Source organism: Sarcophilus harrisii, chromosome 4, assembly GCF_902635505.1.
Source record: "Sarcophilus harrisii chromosome 4, mSarHar1.11, whole genome shotgun sequence".
Lineage (NCBI taxonomy): Eukaryota > Metazoa > Chordata > Mammalia > Dasyuromorphia > Dasyuridae > Sarcophilus > Sarcophilus harrisii.
The window spans coordinates 361876622-361903230 of record NC_045429.1 but is presented as its reverse complement, the minus strand read 5'-3'; the positions used below and the strand labels follow the sequence as shown (position 1 = coordinate 361903230).

At 32.2% G+C, this 26609-nt stretch overlaps 1 protein-coding gene and 1 long non-coding RNA gene across 2 annotated transcripts in view; one reads left to right on the top strand and one right to left on the bottom strand.

Moving 5' to 3' along the window:
* The window catches only part of LOC116423355, a 73647-nt gene extending 65421 nt beyond the window's left edge, over nt 1–8226 (top strand). Inside the window, exon 5 of the long non-coding RNA XR_004233940.1 lies at nt 7228–8226. This is a non-coding gene — a long non-coding RNA (uncharacterized LOC116423355). The remainder of the gene's footprint in view (nt 1–7227) is intronic.
* Nucleotides 1–26245, bottom strand: part of AIM2 (absent in melanoma 2) — a 62806-nt gene extending 36561 nt beyond the window's left edge. The window contains exon 1 of the mRNA XM_012548018.3: nt 26006–26245. Within this exon, the coding sequence (XP_012403472.1) occupies nt 26006–26016 (11 nt within the window). The 5' untranslated portion in view covers nt 26017–26245. The remainder of the gene's footprint in view (nt 1–26005) is intronic.
* Nucleotides 26246–26609: the final 364 nt, after the last annotated feature.

The following is a 26609-nucleotide window of genomic DNA, read 5'->3' as shown; positions in this document are numbered from 1 at the left end:
TTTAAATTGTTTTCCTTGTTCTTTTCATTTCATTATATATATGTTCATGTAAATCTTATGTTTCTCTGGAGCCATCCCATGGGTTATTTCATATTATACAACAATATGAGACATCAAGAATCGATCAAACAAAACAAAAGGAATTTAAAAAATAGAAAAAACTGCAAAATACCTCATTGGAAAAACAAATGACTTTTAAGTAGATCCAAGAGAGATAATTTAAGAATTATTGGACTATCTGAAAGCCGTGACATAAAAAAACCCTGGACAGCATCATTTAAAAGAAAATTTAAGAGTATATTATTTTCCCAATTATATATAAAGATGGCTTTCAACTTTCATTTTTGTAAGATTTTTAGTTCCATTTTTTTCCTTTTCTCCTTCCCTTAATTTCTCCATTTCCAAACTAGCAAGCAATCTGATATAGGTTACACATGTACATTCATTTTTAATATATCTCTATATATGTCTCATTGGGAAAGAAAAATAAAAATAAAAAGAAATAGCCACAAGAAAGAAAAATTAAAACTAAAACAAAGCAAAAGAAATAAAAAAATTTTACAATAGTATTTTTCTATCTACATTCAATCTCCTGAGTTTTCTCTCTCTCTGGATGCAGATAGCATTTCCCATTCAAAGTTTATTAAAAGTGGATTGGATCACTGAAATGCTGAGAAGAGCTAAGTCTATCATGGTTGATCACCCAATTTGCTATTGTTATATACAATGTTTTCCTAGTTTTGGTCACTTTACTCAGCATCAGTTCATGTAAGTTTTTTCAGGCTTTTCTAAAATCAGCCTATCATTTGTTATAGAACAATAGTATTCCATTACATTCATACACCATAAATTATTCAACCATTCCCTAATTTATAGGCACCCACTCAATTTCCAACTCTGTGCCTACAAAAAGAACTACTGCAAACATTTTTGCATGTGAGTCCTTTCCCCTCTTTTATGATATCTTTTGGATACAGACCCAATAGTAGTACTGTTGGATCAAAGAGTGTGAACAGTTTTATAGCCCTTTGAGGATAGTTCCAAATTGGTCTTTAGAATGCCTAGATCAATTCACAAATACACCAAAAATGCACTAGTGTTTCAGTTTTCCCAAATCCCTTCCAATATTTGCCATTTTCTTTTCCTGTCATTTTAGCCAATCTGAGGGGTGTAAGGTGGTACCTCAGAGTTGTCTTAATATGCATTCTTTAATCAATAATTATTTAGAGCATGTTTTTATATGAGTATAAATTGACTTCCTGCTTCTCTTCTAATCTTGGCTGCATTGGTTTTGTTTGAGCTAAACCTTTTTAATTTAATGTAATCAAAATTATTCATTTTTCATTTAATAATGTTCTCAAATATTTTTGGGTTTGGTTATAAATTCCTTCCTTTTCCAAGATCCTGATAGTTAAACTACCCCTTGCTCTCCTATCATGCCTCAATCATGCACTCATTTTGACCTTATATTGGTATAGAGTTTGAGATATTGGTCTATGTTTAGTTTCTTACATATTGTTTTCCAGTATTCCCAGAAATTTTTGTCAAGTAGTTAGTTCTTATCCCAGAAGCTCGAGTCTTTGGGTTTATCAAAGAGTAAATTAGTATAATCATTTATTATTGTGTCTTATGTACCTAAATCTATTTCACTGATGCATTCTATTTCTTAGCCAGTACCAAGTTGTTTTGATGATTTCACTTTATAATACATTTTTAGGTCTGGTATAATTAGGCCACCATCCTTTGAATTTTTTTCTTTATTCCCTTTGATATTCTTGACTTTTTTCCATATGAATTTTATAATTATTTTTTCTAGCTCTGTAAAACAATTTTTGAAAGTTTGATTGATATGGCATTGAATAAGTAAATTAATTTAGGCAACATTGTCATTTTTATTATATTAGCATAGTCTACCCATGAGCAATTGATTTTTTCCCCATTTGTTTAGATCTGACTTTGTGTAAAAATTGTTTTCTAATTGTTTTCACATAGTTGGGTAACTCTTGCTGATGTGTTTAGATAGATTCTGGTTATCATTTTAAGGAAAACTCCATTTATTTGGGCAACATCTTTCAAAATATTATCAAGTAAAATAAACCTAATATCCTAGAACCAAAGGATAAATTGGTCATTGAAAAAATTCACCAATCACCTCCTGAAAGAGATCCCCAAATGGAAAATCCAAGAAATAGTGTAGTCAAATTCCAGAATTATTAGTCAAAGAAGAAAATACTGCAAACAGCCAGAAACAATTCAAATATTGTAGAGCCACAGTTAGAATTACATAGGACTTAATAGTTTCTACATTAAAGGATCAGAGGTTTGGAATATCATATTCTGGAAGGCAAAGAAGCTCAGATTACAACCAAGAATCCCCACTTAACAAAACTGAGAAAAATCTTCCTGGGAAAAAAATAGATATTCATTGAAATGGAAGACTTTCAATCATTCCTGATGAAAACACTAGAGCTAAACAGAAAATTCAGTTTTCAAATACAATACTCAAGAGAAGCATAAACAAGAAAGAAAAATGTTATTTATTAAAATTAAATTAAATTATTTCTATTACTACATGGGAAGACAATATTTGTAACTTTTAAAAACTATATTAGGGTAGTTTGAAGCAGTATACACAGAGGGTATGAGTATAAATTGATTCTGATATGATGATATAAAAATTAAAAAGTCAAAAAAGGATTGGACTGAAGAAAGGGAAGAGAAAGATTACAGGGAGGCAAAATAGGGTAAATTATATCACATGAAGAAGCTTAAAGGATGTATTGCAATAGACAAAAAGAAAGGGGCAGTGAGCATTGTAGAACCATACTTTCAGAGTATTTGACTCAAAGAAGGATAGAAATAACATACACACTCAGTTGCATATAGAAATTTTCTTATCCTATAGGAAAGTAGGGGCAGAGATGTAAAAGAAAAGAGAGTGGATGCTTAGAAGGGAGGGCACATTGAGGGAGATTATGTTCAGAAACAAAACACTGGTGAGAAAGTAAAGGATGAAGAGAGAGAGAAAAAAATATACCTTGGGAAAAATAGAATGGCAGGAAACACAGAATTAGTATTATTAACTGTTAATCTGAATGAGATGAACTCTCATAAAATGGAAGTGGACAGCAGACTGTATTAAAAGTCAGAATTCTGATCTTAGACAAACAAAAGCACAAAATAGACCTAATTAAAAGATATAAGGAAGGAAACTACATCTTGTTGAAGATTACCATTGACAATGAAATAATACCAATACTAAATATATATGCACCAAGTGGTAAAGCATCTAGATTCTTAGAGGAGACAGTGAGTTACAGAAGAAATAGACAGCAAAACTATAATAGTAAGGAATCTTCACCTCCCCTCTCAGCACTAGATAAATCTAATCACAAAATAAACAAAAAATAAGTTAAGAAGGTGAATAGAATTTTGGAAAAAAATATATATGATAGACTTCTGGAGAAAATTGAATGGCAATAAAAAGGAACAAATATTTTCTTTTTTAAAATAGTGTTTAATTTTTTTCCAAATACATCCAAAGATAGTTTTCAACATTCAACATCTTTACAAAACTTTGTATTCCATTTTTTTTTCTTTTTCTAGATAACAAAAAAATAAATAAATATATATATATATATATATATATATATATATATATATATATAATTTATAATAGTTCTTTCAATGGTGGCAAAGAATGGGAAATGGAAGCAATGTCCATTAATTGGGGAATAGCTGGACAAGTTGTAGATTATGAATGTTATGGAATACTATTATGCTATAAGAAATGATGAGCAAAATGCTCTCAGAAAACTATGGAAAGATCTCATGGACTGATGCCAAGTGAAGTAAGGATCATGAGAACATTGTACACAGTAATAGCAATATTGAACAATGATCAACTATGAATAACTTTGTCATTCTCAGTAATATAATGACTGAAGATAATTTCAAAGGATTTATGAAGAAAAATGTCACCCACCTCCAGAGAAAGAGCCAAGGGATTCTGAGACTAGATCAAAGTAAACTTCTTCTTCTTCTTTCTTTCTTTCTTTTTTTTTTTTTTTTTTTTTTTTTTTTTTTTTTTTTTTTTTTTTTTTTTTTTTTTTTTTTTTTGCCTTTTGGTGAGGCAATTTGAATTAAGTGACTTGCTGAGAATCATACAGCTAGATTGTAATTGAACTCAGGTCCTCCTGATTTCAGGGATAGTGTAACATTTAATGGCCCCAAGTATACTTTTTAAAAGCTTTATTTTTCTTATTTGGGGGAGTGAAGGAATTATGATCCCTTTCACAACACAAGTAATATGGAAATATGTTTTGAATGATGGCACATCTATAACTTATATCAAAATACTTACCTTCTCAATGACACGGCCAGGGAAGAAGTGAAAAAATATGGAACTCAAAATTTTAAATAATTTTAGAAATTATTTTCACATGTTATTGGGAAAATAAAATGTTAAATACATTCTGAATAAAATGAGTGGATAGAAGAAATCATAGAAAGAATAATTTCATCAAAGAGAATGAGAATGAGACAGTATACCAAAACTTATGGGAGGCAGCTAAACCCAGTTCTTAGGGGAAATTTTATATCTTTAAATGCTTACATGAATAAAATAGAAAAAAGAGCATTTCAATAATTGGGAATATATCTAATTAAAAAAATAAATTAAAAATCTGCAATTACAACAAATGAGAAATTCTGAAAATCAAAGGAGAACTAATGGAATAAAAACTGAATTTTTTTTTTTTAGAAAATAGATAAACCTTTGATTAATTTGATTAGGAAAAAGAAAAAAGAAAACCAAATTAGCAATGCCAAAAATGAATAGGCTAAACTCACCACCAATGAAGAGGGAATTAAATCAATGATTAGCATCTATTTTGCTTAACTGTAGGCCAATAAATCTGACAATCTAATTGAAATGGATGAATATTAAAAAATATAACTTTCCAGATTAACAGATGAAAAATAAAAATAATTGACCTTATTTTAGAAAAAAAAAAGTTGAACAAGCCATCAATGAACTCCCCAAGAACATTTCTCCAGGATCAGATGGATTGACAAGTGTTATTTCCCCAAACATTTAAAGAACAATTAATTCCAATACTATATAAACTATTTGGAAAAGTAGGCCAAGAAGGAATCCTGCCAATTATTTTTAAGGACACAAATATGGTGCTAATACCTAAACTAAGAAGAACTAAAACTGAGAAAGAAAATTATAGGCATGTTTCCCTAGTAAGTATTGATATAAAAATTTAAATAAATTACCATAAAAGAGAATACAGAAATTTATCATCAGGATAATACACAATGACTCAGTGGGATTTATACCAAGAATACAGGACTGGTTCCTACAAATATAATTGACTATATCAAAACGAACAGAAATCATATGATTATCTCAATAGATGCAGAAAAATCTTTTAAGAAAATACAGCATCCATTCCTATTAAAAACACCAGAGAACACAAGAATAGTTTTCCTTAAATGATAAGTAGTATCCTTCTATAATCATCAATATGCATTATATACAACATTATATATAACAGGGGTAAGCTAGAAGTATTACCAATAAGATCAGGGTTTAAACAAGAATGTCCACTTTATCATTATTATTCAATATCGTACTAGAAATGATAGCTTTAGCAACAAGAGAAGAAAAAGAAATTGAAGAAATTATAAAAGGCAGTGAGGAAACAAATAAATAAATCTAAAGACTCCAGCTTCTGGCATAATCTAACTATTTGACAAAAAGTGCCGGGAAAACTAGAAAATAGTATGACAGAAACTGTGAATAGACCAGCTTCTTACACCATACAGCAAGATAAGGTCAAAATGGGTACATGATTTAGATACAAAATGTGCTACTATAAGCAAGCTAGGAGAGCACAAAATAGTTTATGGAGAAAGGAAGACTTTATGATTAAACAAGAGATAGTGAACATTCTAAAATGCAAAACGAATAATTTTGATTATATTAAATTAAAAAAGCTTTTGCACAAAAAGTCAATTCAATCAAGATTAAAAGGAATGCAGAAATCTGGGAAATATTATTATTATTTTTTTACTGCAGTGTTTCTGATAAAGGCCGAATATCTAAAATAACAATCTGAGTCAAATTTTTTTTTTAAAAAATTAGAAGCTATTTCCCAAATGATAAATGGTCAAAGAATATAAACAGGCAGTTTTCAGGTGAAAAAATTAAATCTATTTCTATTAGAACATTTCTGAGATACCACCTTACAGTTATCAGATAGGCTAATGATGACAGAAATGGGAAATGCTTAATGTTAAAGAAGATGTGAAAAAAATTGAATACTAGTACATCAATAGTAGAATTGTGAACTGACCTAACTATCCTGGAGAGTAATTTGGAATTATAAAGTTGAGAATTGGCTGAACAAGTTGTGGTAAATGAATGAATGATATACTATTGTCATATGATAAATGATGAGCAGGTGAATTTCAGAAAAAAACCTGGAAAGACTGAGTAAAGTGAGCAAAACCAGAACACTGAACACAGTAACAGCAATATTGTGTGCTAATCAACTTTGATAAATTTAGCCATTCTCAGCAATACAATGCTCAAAGAGAATTCCAATAGATTTCTAATGGAAAATGGTGACCATATCCAGGGAACTATGTTGTGTGAATACAAATCTAAGCATACTATTTTTACTTTTTTGTTTGTTTTTTTCTTTCTCATAGTTTTTCTTTCTTATTCGAATTCTTTCACAACATGACTAATGTGAAACATTATTTAATATAATTGTACATGTATAACCTATATGAGATATCCTATCTTGGGAAGAGAAAGGAAAGGGAATAATGGGGAAAAAATTATAGCTCAATAATCTTATAAAAATGAATGTTTAAAACTATCTTTACATATAATTGAAAAAAATATTACTACTAGGTAGAAAAAAAAATAAAACTGTAACTAAGTTTGAAATTGATGGGAACTTGTATGCTATTACATACATTTGCCATTAGCTGCACTCCTTGGATTTGATTTCACTATCATGCTCCCATTCCAGATCTTTTCTTCCCATCTTCTTACTTTCAGCCTCTTTTTGTGTGTCATTTTCTCCTGTTAGTCTACAAGTTACTTGAGACAAAGACTATTTTTCCTTTTTCTTATTTGTATCCCTGTTGCATAACACAGTGCTTAGTATAGAGTAGGCAATTAATATTTATTCTATTTAACTGCAGGGTTCTATATCCAAGATTCTACTGCAGGATCCCACTGGAGACTTGCAACAAGTCTGCTCCTGTTTGAAGATGACAAATCTTCCTTTTTTGAATAGTAATAAAGTTTTGTTAATTACTATCTAGGTGCAGTTTTGTTGTTCTTCATCCAAACTGTCTTGCATTACCGTTACATTCATATATGATTTGTTTAGTCATTCCTCAATTGATGGATACTTCCTAAATATACATTTTTTTGCCACTGTAAAACAAGATGTACACGTTTTTTGTTTTCCTCTTTATTTGATCTCTTTGGTGTCATAGCTTGTTCACGTGCTGTAAATATACCAATTGCCAAAGCATAGTGAGATGTTTGCTAAAATAATTGGTATTCATACAGGAACATTTTCTATTTTGAAAAGTGACACCCCAAAATAATGTCAGAAAGAATATGTGTAAAATGTGGTATCTTTCAGGGAGACAATTTAAATCCTACTATGGTCCTGTGTACCCTTAAATACATTATCTTCTTTCCTAAATAAAACTAAGTATGACTTCTAAGAGGGAAATCAAACAAAGCATTATATTTATTACTTGTTGTATATGGATAACATCACCCTAGATAGCTCCCCCCAAAAAACAAACAAACAAACAAACAAACAAGCCTAAAATATCTCCTTCATTTCACTGGATACCTTCCAATATCAAATTGTCATCTGAACTCAATTAATAGACAAATCTTTATTCATGTGAAGGAAGACAACGATGAAAAATTTTGAGATTTAGTTCTGGAGCCACATTGAAATAATGGAGGAATTGATATTTAGAAACTCATTGGTCCCCTCTAGGCAAGGTTCATCAAGTAGAAAGCCAATACGTAAATGATTTAGATGCATATGTTGGAAGACTTATTGGTTTTCTGATATAGAAACTTAATATTTAATACCTGTGCCAAGGGTTCTTAGCTTAGGTTCCCTGGATTTTTAAAACTATTTTGATAACTGTATCTCAACAAAACTTATTTTCTTCATGATCTTATATAATTTTATGAATTTAAAAATATTATTCTTAGAAGAAATCCATAGCTTTCATCAAACTGTTTAAGTGGTCTGTCTGTCTGTCTGTCTGTCTCGCTCTCTCTCACATACATGCACACACACACACACACAGAGTTTACAATCCTTTATCTGGGCAATACCCATTTTTACATATACATTTTAAACTGCAAAAATGGACAACAATGCAGTTGGATGAGTGTCATGACAACATAAATGATAAGACATTGGTTTCATTAAGGCAGTTGTATAAAGGATGATACTTCACAAGAAATGTAGAAAGATGTTTGATAAAAACAAATGCATGATTAATAGGCCACAAACTTACAAAAATCTTTTGAAATTAGAAGATATCACTTCAGTAACTAATAATAAATATTGACAAGTACACAAATTGGGTTTGTGGAATGTTTGGGTTTTTTTCCTCTCAAAGGAACCTATGAAACACGAGGGTCCAGTAGTGAAATCAAAATGGCCTTCATAGGCAACACCCATATGAACTCAGTCAATAATATGCCAATCAAAAAGCAGTTGGAGGGGGGGTGCTAAGAAAAACTATACATATAAAGATTTATTTTTGAATGGAGAGACTTATGATGGAAATTTATCTCCAGAAAGTGTAGAAGGGTTCAGAAATCTAGAATCAGTGATCAGTGCAGAATATGCTAGGAATCAGTAGAAACTATAACATATATAGGCCACTAACATTTAGTAACTACCAAATATCTAACAACATATGAACTACTGACTAGACATATATTAAAAGCTTGATATCTATCATGTACTGACATGATAAATTGTCATACTATAAATACAAATCTCAAAATATCCCAATAGACTACATTGGTACTGAAATAGCATCCCAAATTGAATTATTATTCCCAATTCCCAAAAAGAATATTGATTCTTTATAATTAAAGAAAAGCATTTTTATGTATCATAATCATCAGAATGAAAAGAAATTCAAATTGTGACAGAACAGGCTAAATCAGGATAAATGTCATTTTATCTGCTACTGGAAGCATCCTAATTATGCTTTCTATGCAAACACGAAAATTGCCGCACTATATCTTACACTTTGAGCAGGTGAGATTTATAACAAATACAGGGCTGGTTTAATATTAGGAAAATTATCAATATAACTGACTATATCAATAACAAAAGCAACAAAAATCATATGATTTTCTGAATAGATGAAAAAAGTCTTTGACAGATCGACTTCTGGCCAAGATGAAAGAGAGGACACACATCTATCTAAGCTCCTTCTTGCTCTTAGAATATTTTATTTCATGAAAAGGCGTTCGAATTAGGGCTTGACTGAAAAAACCCACAAACACATTACCAACAGAAGATATCCTCGAAATTCACCAGAAAAGGTCTGTTATTGCTCATTGGTGGGGAAGGTTAAATGGAGCGCAGACTGAAGGCAGGCAGCAAGAGCATGGCAGGCAGTGAGAGTATGGAAGGCAGCTCACACTAAGCAGACCTGAGGGAGGTGGGGTGTGATTTCAGACATTTCTGTGGGGAGAACTTTACCACAGTGTGGCTACTTCGTCCTAGCAGCAAGCCAGTGGATCATCAGAGAAGCTATAATCATGGGGGTAAAGACTCTAACCCAAAAAGCTAGGGTCTCTTGGGAGCTGGCCACACCCACCCAGAGTGACTTGTGACTCAGCACTCTCTCAGAGTCTCAGAGTGCAGATGAAGTGCAACCATTGCTGTCCTGATAGTGCCTCACTGCTTCCCCTGCAGTCTGTAGAGGAAGCTTGGTAATATCATCCAACCCCCCTTTCCCCCCCCCAAAAAAAAAAAAGAAAAGAAAAAGAGTAGACTGCATTTGCTTTTTTTGTTAGTTTGTTTTCTTTGATTCTTCTTTGACAAAATGAGCAAAAAATTAAAGCACACTCTAACAATAGATAGCTTCTATATGGATAGAGAGCAGACTTCAAATCCAGGAGACTAAAACCAGATTGTCTCCAAATCAATCTCCAAATGGGGATATGATTTGGTCCTCAACACACAAGACTCTCATAGAAGAAATTAAAAAGGCTCTTACAAGAGAGCTGGAAGAAAAATGGGCAAAGGAAAGGGAAGCTTGGCAAGAGGGTCTGGATAAGTCATCCCATTCATTTAAAGATAGAGTAGATAAAGAAATCAAATCCTTGAAAAACAGACTTAGTGAATTACAAAAGGTAAACAATTCCAAGGAAAACAGAATTAGTGAATTGGAAAAAGAAAATAGTTCTATAAAAAATAAAATTGGTGAAATGAAAAAAAATTCTATAGAACAAAACAACTCACTTAAAAACTGAATCGGACAATTAGAAAAAGAAATAAAAAAGTGAGTGAAGAAAATAATTCATTAAAAATCAGAATTGAAGAAATGGAATTGAATGACTCAAGGAGACACCAAAAATCAGTCAAGCCAAACCAAAAAAAAAAAAAAAAAAAAGAACCAATGGAAAAAAAATGAAATACCTTCTTGGGAAAACAACTATATCTAGGAGAGAGATAATATGAGAATTATTGGACTCCCTGAAAAATATGATGAAAAAAAGAGCCTGGACACTATTTTTCCAGGAAATTAACAGAGAACTGCCCAGATGTTATAGAAACACGGTAAAATAGACATTGAAAGAATTCATTGATTACCTACTGAAAGGGACCCTAAAATCAAAACTCCAAGAAATATTGTGACTAAATTCCAGAACTAGCAGACCAAGGAAAAATATTACAAGCTGCTAGAAAAAAATTCAAATATAGAGGAGCCACAATAACGATTACTTAGGATCTAGCAGTATCCACATTAAAGGATCAAAGGCCTGGAATCTGATACTCTGAAAGGCTAAAGAACTTGGTATGCAGCCAAGAATAACTTACCCAGCCAAAATGAACATTTTTTTCCAGGGAAGAAGATGTACATTCAATGAAATAGGTGAATTTCATCTATTTCTGATGAAAAAACCAGAACTAAACAAAAAATTTGATCTTCAAATATAGGACTCAAGAGAAACATAAAAAGGTAAAAAGAAATCTTGGGAACTATATTTCTGTTATAAAGATACATAAAGAACATATGTATAATTTGTTCTAGAAACTAGAGGTGGAAAGGAAATTGTACCAGAAAAAGGCTAAATTGGGGGTACTACATCTCATGAAGAGGCAAAGGAAACCTATTGTATCTGAGGTAAAGAAGGGAGGGGATGAACACAGTGTGTATCTTACTTTCATTGGAATTGTCTTAAAGAGAAAAATATTAGACATACTTGATTTATGGAGAACCTCCCCCCAACTCATTGAAAAGTGGGAGGGAAAAAGTGAAAAGGGAAGGAATAAGCTAAGCAGAAGGGAATACAGAAATTGCGAGAAAAGGGGGTAAGAAAGGGGGGAAGAACTCTTAGGTGGGGAGAGAGATCCTAAAAAGGGATGGCTGTGAGAAGCAAGTAGTGCTCACAAGTTTAATACTGGGGAAGGGAGTAAGAGGGAAGGAAAAGAGAAAAGCATAAGCAGGGGTTATCAAAATGGCAAGTAATACAGAATTATTAATTTTAACCATAAATGTGAATGGGGTAAATGTCCCCATAAAGAGGAAGCTGATAGCAGACTGGATTAAAAGCCAGAATCCTACAATATGTTGTTTACAGAAAACACACTTGAAGCAGGATGACACATGTAGAGTAAAGGTAAAAGGTTGGAATAGAATCTAATAGGCTTCAGGTGAAATCAAAAAAGCAGCAGTAGCCATCCTGATCTCAGATCAAGCAAAAGCAAAAATGGATCTAATTAAAAGAGATAAGGAAGGGCACTATATCTTGCTAAAGGGTAGCATAGATAATGAAGCAATATCAATATTAAAAATATATGCACCAAGTGGTGTAGCATCTAAATTCTTAAAAGAGAAATTAAGAGAGCTACAAGAAGAAACAGACACCAAAACTATAATAGTGGGAGATCTCAATCTTGCACTCTCAGAATTAGATAAATCAAACCACAAAATAAATAAGAAAGAAGTCAAAGAGGTAAATAGAATACTAGAAAAGTTAGGTATGATAGATCTTTGGAGAAAACTGAATGGAGACAGAAAGGAGTACACTTTCTTCTCAGCAGTTTACGGAACCTATACAAAAACTGACCATATATAAGGACATAAAAACCTCAAATTCAAATGCAGAAAGGCAGAAATAGTAAATGAATCCTTTTCAGATAATGATACAATGAAAATTACATTCAATAAAACATCACCTTTTTATTCCATGGTATTTCTTTCACACAACACTTTTTCTGTAAAGTGTTTTCTGTACAGATTACAGAAATATAAAAGCCTTTGTTTGGAGTTCAAAGTTTATGTACAATAGCCAATGAAAATGCCCCGATTCAGGAGATGAAGCATTGTGTGAAAGAAATACCAAGGAAGCCAAAGTTAATGGATCTGAGTATATATTGGAGGAATAAGGTACAATAAAACTGAAAAGTTAAGAGGGTTGAAAGTGTAAAGAGTTTTGAACTCCAAACAAAGGCTTTTATATTTCATCCTAGAGAGAGGGGCAAAGAAAGAGAGAGAGAGTGGGAGAATGGGGAAAGGGAGAGAGGGAGAGGAAAGAGAGGGAGGGAGAGATAAAAAGAGGAGAGAGTGAGGGAGGGAAAGAAGGATGGAGAGAGAAAGACAGAAGGACAGAGAGACAGAAATGGAGACAGATATATAGAGAGAGACAGAGACAGTGATAGAGAAAATAGCGAGACAGACAGAAAGAGAGAGAAGGTAAAAATGGCACATAAAAGTTCTATGCTTCATGACAAAGAATGGTGGTGCTTTGGATAGTAATAAAAATTATGTGAATCAGTATACACAACCAGTTTTTGATAAATCTTTGTTGACTGAATACATTTGTTAAGGTTATTAGACACTAAAACCAGTAGTTAAAATTATGAAATATTTTTTTATGAGATCTCTAAAACAAATGTACATTACTTATGAAATTACATATTTATTGAGTTCCTGTTATGTGCACTGAGAGGGAGATACCCCCCACACACAATGTATAAGAAATCATAATTTCCATCAAGGAGAGAATTTTTGTGAGATAAAGATCCATCATCCTGAAGAAAAGCTATTTTTTTTGGTAGAAGGGAAGGGGGTAATAAAAAATTAGATCTTGGAAATACCATAAAATTGACTTATTACTGGAAGGAATTTTGAGAAATTATATTTTTCCTCTATCTCAAAGTAGGGTTGCAATGTTTGAGCTGGGCGAAATTAATAAGCATCTTTGTTATGATTTTAAGCATCTCTGAAAGGATGACTTCTCAAGTTCACTCCATGACCCTTTACTGATATGTGGAATCAAGAGGATGTGGGTTCTAGTATCTACTAGGAATGCCATCCCCTAGATAAGTCATGTTCTTTCTCTGGGCCTTAGTTTTGTTATCTATTAAAAATTTTTTTAATGTTTCTGCTAGCAGTATTACAGGACCATTGTATGAAAATATCTTACAAATTGCAGAAATGAAAATTGTTGTTAACTATCATCTTCATCTAGAAATTGAGGACAGGAAAAATAGGAAGATGTGATAACAAGATTTAATTCAAAAGGAATACAGAAAAGAGGAATTCTTATTCCATAGCCAGTGAAGAAACCCAAGCTATTGTATAATGGGGAGTTATTTACTCAAAACTTGATAGCCTCAGTGACTAACCCAGTATCTTATTTCTCTGAAAGTCATTTAGATAGGGGCTGACTGAGATAAATGTAAAAATGCAAGGGAATTCATAGGTCATCTAGCCCAATCTACCTCATATCCTAGTGAAAGAATAATCCAGAGAGATTAGGAAACCTAGTTGCTCCCTTACTTTGAGTTTTGTTTATTTCAGTTTGAATATGGGAAGGGAACCTTTTCTGAAATATGAAATCTGAGGCTATAAAGCAGGGGGAGAGGCAGGAATTTCTTCCTCTTTTTTTCAAAATTTTAATTTTAAATTAGCAAGCATTTATTTCTCTCTCCCCTCCTTAAAAAAGAGAGAGAAACAAAATTCTTATGGCAAACATTTGCAGTCAGGCAAAGCAAATTCCCACATTGTCCATGTTCAAATAAATGTAGGTTTAATTCTGCACCTTGAAAACATTGTCTCATTGTGATGAACTAGGTCATGCTTCATCTTTAGTCCTCTGAAATCATGGTTGATAATTGCTTTGATCAGAGGTAATAATTACTTGAAAGTTTTTGCTCATTAGATTGACAAAGAAGACAAAAAAGAAAAATGGCAAGTGTCGGAAAAGGTGCTAGAAAACCTAGGACATTTAATGCACTTTTTGGAAGAACAGGAATTTGGTCAAGTGATTCTGGAAAGCAATTTGAAACTGTGCTCAAAAAGTCACTCAACATGCCTTTTGACACATCAATACATTTACTAAGCTAATGCCTTAAAGAGGTCAAAAAGAAAAAGGACCCATCAGAACAAAAATACTTATAACAGCTCTTTTTGTAGTCTCACAGAAGTAGGAGCCAAGTGGTTGCCCTTCTAGTGGGAAACTTGAATAAATTATTGTATAAGTGTAGAAAAAAAGGCCATTATCTGCAAAAATTACAAAAGGGATGGGTTCTGAGAAATCTGGGAAATATCAATATGAACTAACACAATGAAATTAGGTGAACTTAGAGAACAATATATACAATAACTGACACTGTAAAGACAAACAGGAAAGCTAACTTGATAACATTTTTAAAATAATTAATTTTACTTTTAATTTATGGTATAAAACAAGCATTTTCATAACATAATACTGTAACAACAACAAAAAGAGATGATTGCATTTAAAACTGTGAATCCATTATGTATAACTTGCTATTTTGTTTAAATATGTAATAAAGTTATTAGGTAAATTTCTTTTGTCTTTCCTTCCTACCTCTCCTACTTAGATAGCTACCATTAGGCACAAATAGGTGTATATATATATATATATATATATATATATATATATATGTAAAAATCATTCTACATACTTCTATTTATCAATTCTTTCTTAGGATTCTTTCTCAATGCCTTTCTTCATGTGTCCCCATGCAGTTCATAACAGTCAAAGTGACCTACTCAAAGTTGTTCTTAAACTAGTTTTGGTGTTATTGTATACCATGTTCTCTTGGTCCTATTTATTATGCTCTGTTATTTCATTCAAGTGAAAAAAGTTTCTTAGAAACATTAATAATCTTAGAAAACAAATGAGAAAATATTTCTTAGAAACAAAGTTCACGGTGAAGCCAAGATGGCAGAGACAACACATGCTCTTTCTGAGCTCTCCTGTTACCTTCACACTAATTACGAAATTCAGCCCCTGAATTAGTGCTAGGCTGACAGAATCCACAAATATTGGGAGTGCAGCAAATTATCAGCAGAAGATAATTCCAAAGATTGCCAGAAAAGGTCTGTTTTGATCAGGGTGGGCCCAGGAGGAGGTGGCTAAGCGCAGGCAGAGAGGCAGAGCACAGAGGCCAGTGCATGCTGAGCAGACCAGGAGCGGGTGCAGTCTCCACAAGGCAAAGAATCTATGGAGAGGACTCTATGACAGTGTTGGCTACTCTGCCCTGGTTGCAAGCCAGTAGATCAGCAGAGAATTTATAAAATATTCAACACAAATTCAGAAGGTACCCCAAAGTTCCAGAGTCTCATGGGGCCTGGCCACACGCAGCCAGTACCAGAGTGACTCACATGATCTCAGTGCAGCCCTTGTTGCTTCCAGGAGTCTATGGAGGAAGCTTGGAACCTCCTTGCCCAAAAAACAGATCCCAATATATATATATTTTTAAATAAGTAAAAAGGCAAAGTGAGTTCTAACTATAAACAACTTCCATAGTGAAAGAGAAGAGATTTCAAACCCTGAGGAGACTAAAAGCAGATAGTCTCCAGATGAAGCCCCAAATGGGAATATAAGCTGATCCTCACCACACAAGGCTCATCTAGATGAAATTTTAAAAGATGAAAGGAAAACTCTTCAAGAGAGTTTGAAAAAGGCATATAAGTCACTAAAAGAAAGATTTGATAAAGTGGAAAAAGAAAACCACTCCCTGAAATGTGGAATGGAAAAGGTAAAGAACTCCCAGGAAAACATAATTTGTGAATTCTAAAAAGAAAATAACTCCTTTAAAAATTTGTGAAATAGAAAAAAATTTCCATAGAACAAAACAACTCATTTAAAAACTCAATTGGATAAATATAGAAAGAAATAAAAAAGTAAATGAAGAAAATAATTCACTAAAATCAGAACTGAACAAATGGAAGTGAATGACTTCATGAGACATCAAGAATCAGTCAAGCAAAACCAAAAAAAAAAAAAAAAAAAAGGAAAAAAATGTTAAATATGTAGTTGGGAAAACAACAGCCCTGGAAAATAGATCTAGGAGAAATAATCTAAGGATTATTGGACTCCTTGAAAATCATGATGAAAAAAGAGCCTTGACGCTATTTTTTAAGAAATTATCAAAGAGGACACTGCCCAGATGTCGTAGAATCAGAAGGTAAAATATCCATTGAAAGAATTCATCAAATACCTCCTGAAAGAGACCCCAAAATTAAAACTCCAAGGAATATAGTGGCTAAATTTCAGAACTATTAGACCAAGGAAAAAATATTACAAGCAGCCAGAAAAAAACAATTCAAATACAGAGGAACCACAATAAGGATTACTCAGAATCTAGCAGCTTCCACATTAAAGGAGCCAAGGAACTAGAATCTGATATTACAAAAGGCAAAGGAATTTGGAATGGAGCCAAGAATAAACTACCCAGCTAAACTGAACATTTTCTTCCAGGGAAGAAGATGACATTCAATGAAACAGTTGAATTCCATTTATTTCTGATGAAAAAAACAGAGTTAAACAAAAAATCTCACCTCAAAATATAGGACTCAAGAGAAACATAAAAAAGTAAAAAGAACTCTTGGGAACTGTGTTTATGTTTATGGGTATACATAGATAGTGCATGCATAATTTGATTTTACTTTATAATATGAAAAAGGAACTAGAAGTGGAAAGGGGATTGCACCAAAAAAAGGAAAAAGTGGAGGTAAAGAGAGGGAAACTACATCTCACAAAGAGGCAAAGGAAACCTATTGTATCTAAGGGAAACAAAGAAGGGGTATGAACATTGTGTGACTCTTACTCTCATCAGATTTGGCTCAAAGATAAAATATTATACATATTTGGTTTACAGAGAAACTTCTCTCACCTCATTGAAAATGGGAAGGGGAAAAGCAAAAAGGGAAAGGGCAGGCTAGATAGAAGGGAATACAGAAATAGAAGGGGAAAGGTATAAGAAAGGAGGAGGGACTCTAAGAGGGAGGGACTCCAAAGGCAGAGGGCTGTTCGAGTCAAGTGGTGCCCATAAATTAAATACTGGGAAGGGGAGTAAGGGAAAAGGAAAGAGAAAAGTATAATCTGGGAATAATAAGATGGTAGGAAATACAGAATTAGTAGTTTTAACCATAATTGTGAATGAAGTATACTGTCCCATAAAGCAAAGATGGATAGCAGACTAGATTAAAAGCCAGAATCCTACAATATATTGTTTACAGGAAACACATTTAAAGCAGGGTGATACATACAGAATAAAGATAAAAGGCTTGAGCAGAATCTATCATGCTTCAGGTAAAGTAAAAAAAAAAAAGCAGGTGTAGCCATCCTGAGCTCAGATCAAACAAAAGCAAAAAATTGATCTAATTAAAAGAGATAAGGAAGGAAACTCTATCTTGCTAAAGGGTATCATAGATAATGAAGCAATATCAGTACTAAACATATATGCACCAAGGGGTATAGCATCTAAATTGTTAAAGGAGAAGTTAAGAGAGCTGCATGAAGAAAGAGAAAGCAAAATTATAATAGTGGGAACTCTCAACCACCCACTCTCAGAATTAGATAAATCAAACCACAAAATAAATAAGAAAGAAGTTAAAGAGGTAAATAGAATACTATAAAAATTAAGTATGATATCTCTTTGGAGAAAACTGAATGGAGACAGAAAAGAGTACAATTTTTTCTCGGCAGTTCATGGAACCTATACAAAAATTGACCACATATTAAGACATTAATTAAGACATATTAAGAACTCAAAATCAAATACAGAAAGGCGGGAATAGTAAATGCATTCTTTTCAGATCATGAGGCAATAAAAAATTACATTCAATAAAAAGCCAGGGGAAAATAGAGTAAAAGTAATTGGAAACTAAATAATCCCATCCTAAAGAATGAATGGGTGAAACAGCAAATCATAGACACAATTAATAATTTCATCCAGGAGAATGACAATAATGAGACAACATATCAAAATTTGTGGGATGCAGCCAAAGCAGTAATAAAGGGAAATCTTATATCACTAGAGGCTTACTTGCATAATATAGAAAAAGAGAAGATCAATGAATTGGGCTTGCAACTAAAAAAAACTAGAAAAAGAACAAATTAAAAAACCCCAATCAAATACTAAATTTGAAATTCTAAAAATAAAAGGAGCTATCAATAAAACTGAAAGTAAAAAAACACTATTGAATTAATAAATAAAACTAAAAGTTAGTTTTATGGAAAAACCAACAAAATAGATAAACCATTGGGAAATCTGATTAGGAAAAGGAAAGAGGAAAATCAAATTGTTAGTCTTAAAAATGAAAAGGGAGAATTCTTCACTAATGAAGAGGAAATTAGTTCAATAATTAGGAGTTATTTTGCCCAACTTTATGCCAATAAATTTGATAAGTTAAGTGAAATGGATGACTACCTTCAAAAATATAGGATGCCCAGATTAACAGAGGAAGAAGTAAATTGGTTAAATAGTCCCATCTTAGAAAAAGAAATAGAACAAGCTATTAACCCACTCCCTAAAATAACCCCCAGGACCAGATGGATTTACATGTGAATTCTACCTAACAATTAAAGGACAATTAACCCCAATGATTAATTATATAAACTATTTGAAAAAAATATGGAATGAAGGAGTTCTACCAAATTTCTTTTAAGACACAGACATGGTACTGATACCTAAATCAGGTAGAAAGAAAACAAAGAAAGAAAATTATAAACCAATCTCCCTAATGAATATCGATGCAAAAATCTTAAATAAAATATTAGCAAAGAGATTACAGAAAATCATTCCCAGGATAATACACCATGACCAAGTAGGATTTATAGCAGAAATGCAGAGCTGGTTCAATATTAGGAAAATTAATAGCACAATTGATTATATCAATAATCGAATTCACAAAAACCACAAAATCATTTCAATAGATGTAGAAAAAGCATTTGATAAAATCCAATACCCATCTAAACACTAGAGAGTATAGGAATAAATGGACTTTTCCTTAAAATAGTCAGTAGCATTTATTTAAAACCATCAGTAAACATCATTTGTAATGGGGATAAGCTAAAACTATTTCCAATAAGATCAGGAGTGAAACAAAGTTGCCCACTATCACCATTATTATTCAATATTATATTAGAAATGCTAACTTTGACAATAAGAGATGAAAAGAGATTAAAAGAATTAGAGTAGGTAATGAGGAAACCAAATTATCACTCTTTGCAGATGATATGATGGTATACTTAGAGAACCCCAGAGAATCTACTAAAAAGCTATTAGAAATAATCCACAACTTTAGCAAAGTTGCAGGATACAAAAATAAATTGACATAAATCATCAGGGTTTTTATATGTTACTAACAAAATCCAACAGCAAAAGATACAAAGAGAAATTCCATTTAAAATAACTCTCAATAGTATAAAATATTTGGGAATCTATCTTCCAAGGGGAAGTCAGGAACTATATGAGCAAAACTACAAAACACTTTCCACACAAATAAAGTCAGATCTAAACAACTGGAAAAATATAAGTGCTCCTGGATAGGCTAAGCAAATATAATAAAGAAGACAATATTACTTGAACTAAGCTATTTAGTGCTATACTGTTCTCTCTCCCAAGAAACTATTTTACTGACCCAGAAAAAATAACAAAATTCATCTGGAAGAAGAAAAGATCAAGAATTTCAAGTGAACTAATGAAAAAAAATCAAATGAAGGTGGCCTAGATGTACCAGATCTAAAACTATATTATAAAGCAGCAGTCATCAAAACCATTTGACACTGGCTAAGAAATAGACTAGTTGATCAATGGAATAGGTTAGGTTCACAGGACAAAATAGTCAATAACTATAGCAATCTAGAGTTTGACAAACCCCAAGACCTCAGTTTTTGTGATAAGAATTCATTATTTGACAAAAAAAACTGGAAATTAGTATGGCAGAAATTTGGCACTGACCCACACAGCACTATATACCAAGATAAGATCAAAATGGGTTCATAATCTAGACATAAAGAATGAGATTATAAATAAATTAGAAGAACATAGGATAGTTTGCCTCTCAGAGCTGTGGGGGAGGAAAGAATTTGTGATCAAAGAAGAACTAAAGATCAATATTGATCACAAAATAAATAATTTTGATTATATTAAGTTAAAAAGTTTTTTGTACAAACAAAACTAATGCAAAAGATAAGAAGGGAAGCAATAAACTGGGAAAACATTTTTACAGTCAAAGGTTCTGATAATGGCCTTATATCCAAAATATATAGAGAATTGACTCTAATTTATAAGAAATTAAGCCATTCTCCATTGGTAAATGGTCAAGGGATATGAACAGACAATTTTCAAATGAAGAAATTGAAGCTATTTCCAGTCATGTGAAAAGATGCTCCAAATCATTATTGATCAGGAAAATGAAAATTAAGACAACTCTGAGATACCACTACACAGCTCTCAGATTGGCTAAAATGACAGGAAAAGAAAATAACAAATGTTGGAGGGCATGTGGGGAAACTGAGACACTCATACATTGTTGGTGGAATTTTGAATACATCCAGCCATTCTGGAGAGCAATTTGGAACTATGCTCAAAAAGTTATCAAGCTGTGCATACTTTTTGATCCAGCAGAGATCTTAAAAAAGAAAAAGGGACCCATATATGCAAAAATGTTTGTGGCAGCCATTTTTGTAGTGGCTAGAAACTGAAAATTGAATGGATACTCATCAATTAAAGAATGACTGAATAAATTGTGGTATATGAATGTTATGGGATATTATTTTTCTGTAAGATATGACCAGCAGAATGGTTTCAGAGTGGCTTGGAGAGACTTGCATGAATTGATGCCAAGTGAAGTGAGCAGAAACAAGAGATCATTATACATGGCAACAAAAAGATTATATGATGATCAACTCTGATGAATATGACTCTCTTCAACAATGAGATGATTCAAACCTGTTCTAATTGTTCAGTAATCAAGACAATCAGCTTCACCCAAAGAGAGAACTGTGGGAAATGAGTGTAAATCACAACATAGCATTCACACTCTTTCTATTATTGTTTGCTTACATTCTTGTTTTCCTTCTCAGATTTTTTTTTCTTTCTAGATCTGATTTTTCTTGTGTAGCAAGATAACTGTATAAATATGTATGCAAATATTGAATTTAACATACATTTTAACATATTTAACATATATTGGACTGCCTGCTATCTAGAGGAGGGACTAGAGGGAAGGTGGGGAAAAGTTGGAACAGAAGATTTTGCAAGGGTCAATGTTGAAAAATTGTCCATGCATATATTTGGAAATAAAAAGCTATAATAATAATAATAATAATAATAATAATAATAAACACTAATGTTCTTAGAAAACATGTTCCATGTTCTACAAATTGTCTTGTAATATCTCTTTTATATTCAAGTCATGTATCCATTTTGACTATATTTTGGTAAATGCTGTAAGCTGTTGGTTTATATTCATTTTCTTCCAGATTGTTTTCTAGCTTTCCCAACAATTTTTTTTTCAATAATGCATCCTCATCTCCAAAAGTTCATTCTTTATATCTGCTAATCACAAAGTTAACTATGTTCATTTGCTGCTATAAATTCTACTGTTCTATCCTGTTCTACTGTTCTACATTTCTATTTCTTAGCTAGCTCAAGATATTATTGACATAATATAGTTTAAGATCTAGTACCTGCTAAACCTCCTTCCTTAAAATTTTCTTCATTAATTGCTTTGTTATTCTTGACTTTTTATTCTTTCAAATGAATTTATTATTTTTTTCTAGCTCAATAATTTTTGATAATTTAATTGAAATGTCATTGAATATATAGGCTATTTTAGGTAAAATTGTCAATTTTATTATGCTGGCCCCAACTAAACCCATACCCAATTAATATTTCTCCAATGATTTAAGCTGATTTTATTTGTATAAAATTTAAAAAATATATATTTTTGTCCCCTTGGTTCCTGGGTTTGTTTTTGGTAAGTATTTTAATACTCTCTAGAGTTATTTTAAATGAAGTATCTCTTATTATCCCTTCTTACAGTGTTCTATTTTTGATACATAAGAATGTTGATGATTTAAGGGGATTCATTTTATATATTGCTACTTTGCTAAAAATTATGAATTGTTTCAACTAACTTTTTAATCATCTTTGCTATTTTCTAAATATATCATTATATTATCTGCAAAAAGAGAGTTTGATTACCTTATTCCCTATTCTGATTCCTTTTATTATTTTTTCTTTTATTGCTATTTCTAGGATTTCCAATACAGTATTGAATTATATTGCGGACAGTGTGTATCTTTCTTTCACATCTGATCTTCCTGAGAAGGTTTCTAACTTATTCCCTTTACAGAAAATGTTTGCTGATGTTCTTAAATAATTTTTATCAACTTAAAGAAAAAATCTATTTATATTTATAATTTAAAAAAAATATATTGAATTAAAAACAAAATAAGAAAAAAAAAAACAGAATAGAAAAAGAAACACCAAAAAGGAAAATAAAAAACAAAACAGAACATTGTCTTGTGTCCAGCAGAACATTAGGAGGGATTAATATCTATCTATCTATCTATGTATATATATAACAATAAATTTCCATTTCAAGAAAGGGTATATAATAATAAAAGAAATTATTTTTTATGAGTGTCCATATTTCCTTTGCTTCCTTGTAGGTAATTCTTTTGTACTTTGTTGTGCATTTTTTATTCGTTTTTCCTCTTTCAGCCCAAACACACACACATATATATTCACATCCACCCACCCACACATATACATGTATATACATATGCACTTATATACATACAAATATACCCTCTATACATATGTATATACAGATATATTTACCCATGTTTAAACATGTATCTAAAACAATGTTAAAATTAATTAAAACAATAATAAAACACCTTTCTATACCCCATTTTATCCATTATCGCTTGCCCATTAATCTATATACCTTGTTCAATTGCCATCGATCTACACATACTTCTATACCTCACCTTATCTTATTCCTTTCCCCCATCCTTCCACCTTATTTCTTTATAGATTTTTTTTGGGGGGCGCTATATCCTTCATGGTATATATGTAATATTTACTACTTAACCAATTCCCAATGTGAGTAGGTTTTCAAAACTACAAGCCTTTCACCTCCCTCTAATGCTTCTGTGTCTATTCTTCTGTATCTTATTTGAATAACATAATTACAAGTTTTACCTTTTCCTAAATAGTTTTGCTTTTTAGAGTCAGATCATACTCAACTCTGCTCCAATTTTTCTTGTGAGATACTTATTTACTGATGTCAATCTTAAACATATGGTATACATTTCCATGTAAAACATATAAATTATTTGTCCATATTGCATTTCTTATAATTAATCTTTAATATTGGCTCTCATATGTGAAATTTTCTATTAAGTTCCGGTTTGGTTGATTCAAAATTCTGCAAGTTCATTTAATATCCTTTTTTTCATTCTATATTATGGATAATTTTGCTGCACATGATATTTTTGGTCCCAGGCCTAGTTCTTTTGATTACCAGCATATATGATTCCATGCCCTATGACCTTTTATTGTGGCTACTCATAAATCCTATATAATTCTAATTGTAACTCCAGTATATTTGAATTGATTTTTTCTTCTTTCTTGCAAAATTTTCTCTTTAATCTGGGATTTCAAAATTTATCAATTACTATGTATTTTCCACAAAGGATCTCTTTGAGATGGTGGTTGGCAGATTTTTTCTATTTCTATTTTCCCCTCATGTTGTCACTCCGGTACAATTTTTTTGGATTATTTCTTGCATTATTGTATCAACATTCTTTTTTGGTCACAGCTTTCTGGTAGTACAATTATTCTTATTTCTTTTCTTGGTTTGTTCTCCAGATTTGTTGCTTTTCTCATAAGATGTTTCACATCTTGTTCTATTTTTTCATTCTTTATATTTTGTTTTGTTATTTCTTAGTCTAATAGTGTCACTGGCTTTCCCTTGCTTAATCCTAATTTTCAAAGAATTATTTTCTTATTTAAGACTTTTTATCTCCTTTTCTAGTTGGTTAACTTCTCCCCCCTCCATAATCTTCTTGTTTTTCTTGAATTTGTTTTTTTTTTTTTGTTTTTTTTCTCAATCTTTCTCACTTTTTTAAAAGTCTTTTTTCAGTTCTTTTATAAATTCTGCCTGGGCAGGTAACCATTAAATGTTACTCTTTGGGATAGAAGAAGCTTTTTATTTTACTTCATTGTCCTCCTCAGAAGATGAATCCTATTCTTCCCTATTCTTAACATAAGTTTTTTTTGGTAGGGCTCTTTCTTTTTTGCCTGCTCATTTAAAAAAAAAAAAACAAAACTATTAGTATAAGCACGTCTAATCCTATATTGGAAGGATGGTTACACTAGTTCACGTCAGTTATCCTTTTTGACATGGAAACCTAATCCAGAGGCTTCACCTTCCTACAAGTGCTCCTAGCCAGCAGCTTCCCTACTCCATCGCTTATGCACTCACCAGTGTGTTGGTACCTTCTCTCCCAGGGCCTTGTCTCAGCAGCAAAACTGGGCTTGATATTCCTAATCAGCAGAAGTTCCTCAATCTTCTCAGTTCTGAGTCTCACATTGTTGCGGTGGTGGATGTTCCTATAGTTCAGGCTGAAGCTCTAGCCTAACCCAGGTAGCCTCAGAGCTCCTGCTGCCAGTTTCTGAGGAGTTATCTTGGAGGTATTTGCACCTCACACAGGTTAACTACCATACTGTTGTTTTTCTTTTCAAGAAAGGTTGTCCCAAGAGGACCTCATATCTGCCCCAAGTCTTCCTTGTTTTTCACTATTCTATGTTCAACCTTAGGCATAAATTTGTTCTGTGTGGGAAGTGGGAAAGAATATAGAGAGCTTGAAATTTACTGAGCTATTTTGTCATCTTCCTATAATCCTCCCCTATACCTATAATTTCAAGTGTTTTTTTTTTAATATAAATGAATGTTGTACTTTTGTCATCTTTCTGTATCTATTAATTAATAGTCGTATGATTTTTATTATTTTTATTATCAGAATACTCAGTCATTTTAATAATGTATTCCCATAATAAATACCATTTAATCATAACGTATAATCTTTTTAATGCAGATAATGTTTTTAGGAAAAACCAGGAGAGAGGAAAAAGTTCAAATAGTACCATGTTCAGGTGCAGAGACGATGGAGAAAATGGAGAAATAGTCACGGGAAAAAGTCAAAACCCAAACAAAGAATAATAAAATCATATGTGTGTGTCTGTGTGTGTGTATCCCGCCATATTAAGCGACTCGGAGAGATTCGATGCATTCCCAAATGTCTCTTTTCTGGGAAAAAACCCTTTCTCTGTGTCCCAAACCTTGCCAGGCTTCCATATAAGCTTTCTTTGTGACTATTAAGGATAGAAAAAAGTCTTACCTTGTTGACATCTCTGTAGATTCAGACTTTTATCGGTGGGTTGCCTCTTACTTCTAAAGTAAACAGTGCAATGTCGCTGTGAAAGAAACAGCTACCAACACTCAAACCAGGGCGGGAAATGATGTCAGAGGCTAGGCAGGAAATATTAAATCTTTTTTAATGCGGGAGGAGTCTCCCAGGCAACAAGAATATTATGGGAACTGAGAAAGTTTGGAAGTAGGGGCTAGAAAGACACTTTGTGGAAAGAGGTATGTATTGGGCGGGAGAGAGAGCCGTGTGTGTGTGTGTGTGTGTGTGTTAGAGGGAGAGAGATGGCTTGATCAGAGCAGAAAGTCCTAAGCCTAAATATACTTGGTTAAGAAGAGAGACAGATCGCTAAAATAGACGAGGAAAGAACTGAATAAACTAGGGGCTGGAGAAGTAAACAAGATTAAATTTTTTAAAAAGAATAAAAAGGAACTGATAACTGTAACAGCTTCCCCTCAGCTCCTAATTATTTCAATCAGCTGCAAACTCTTCAGAGCTGTCTGCTAGGCTCTGGATCTAAGCGGGTTCGGAGGGAGCTAGAAGAAACTTCGTAAATACAACACTTTCAGTTTCATTT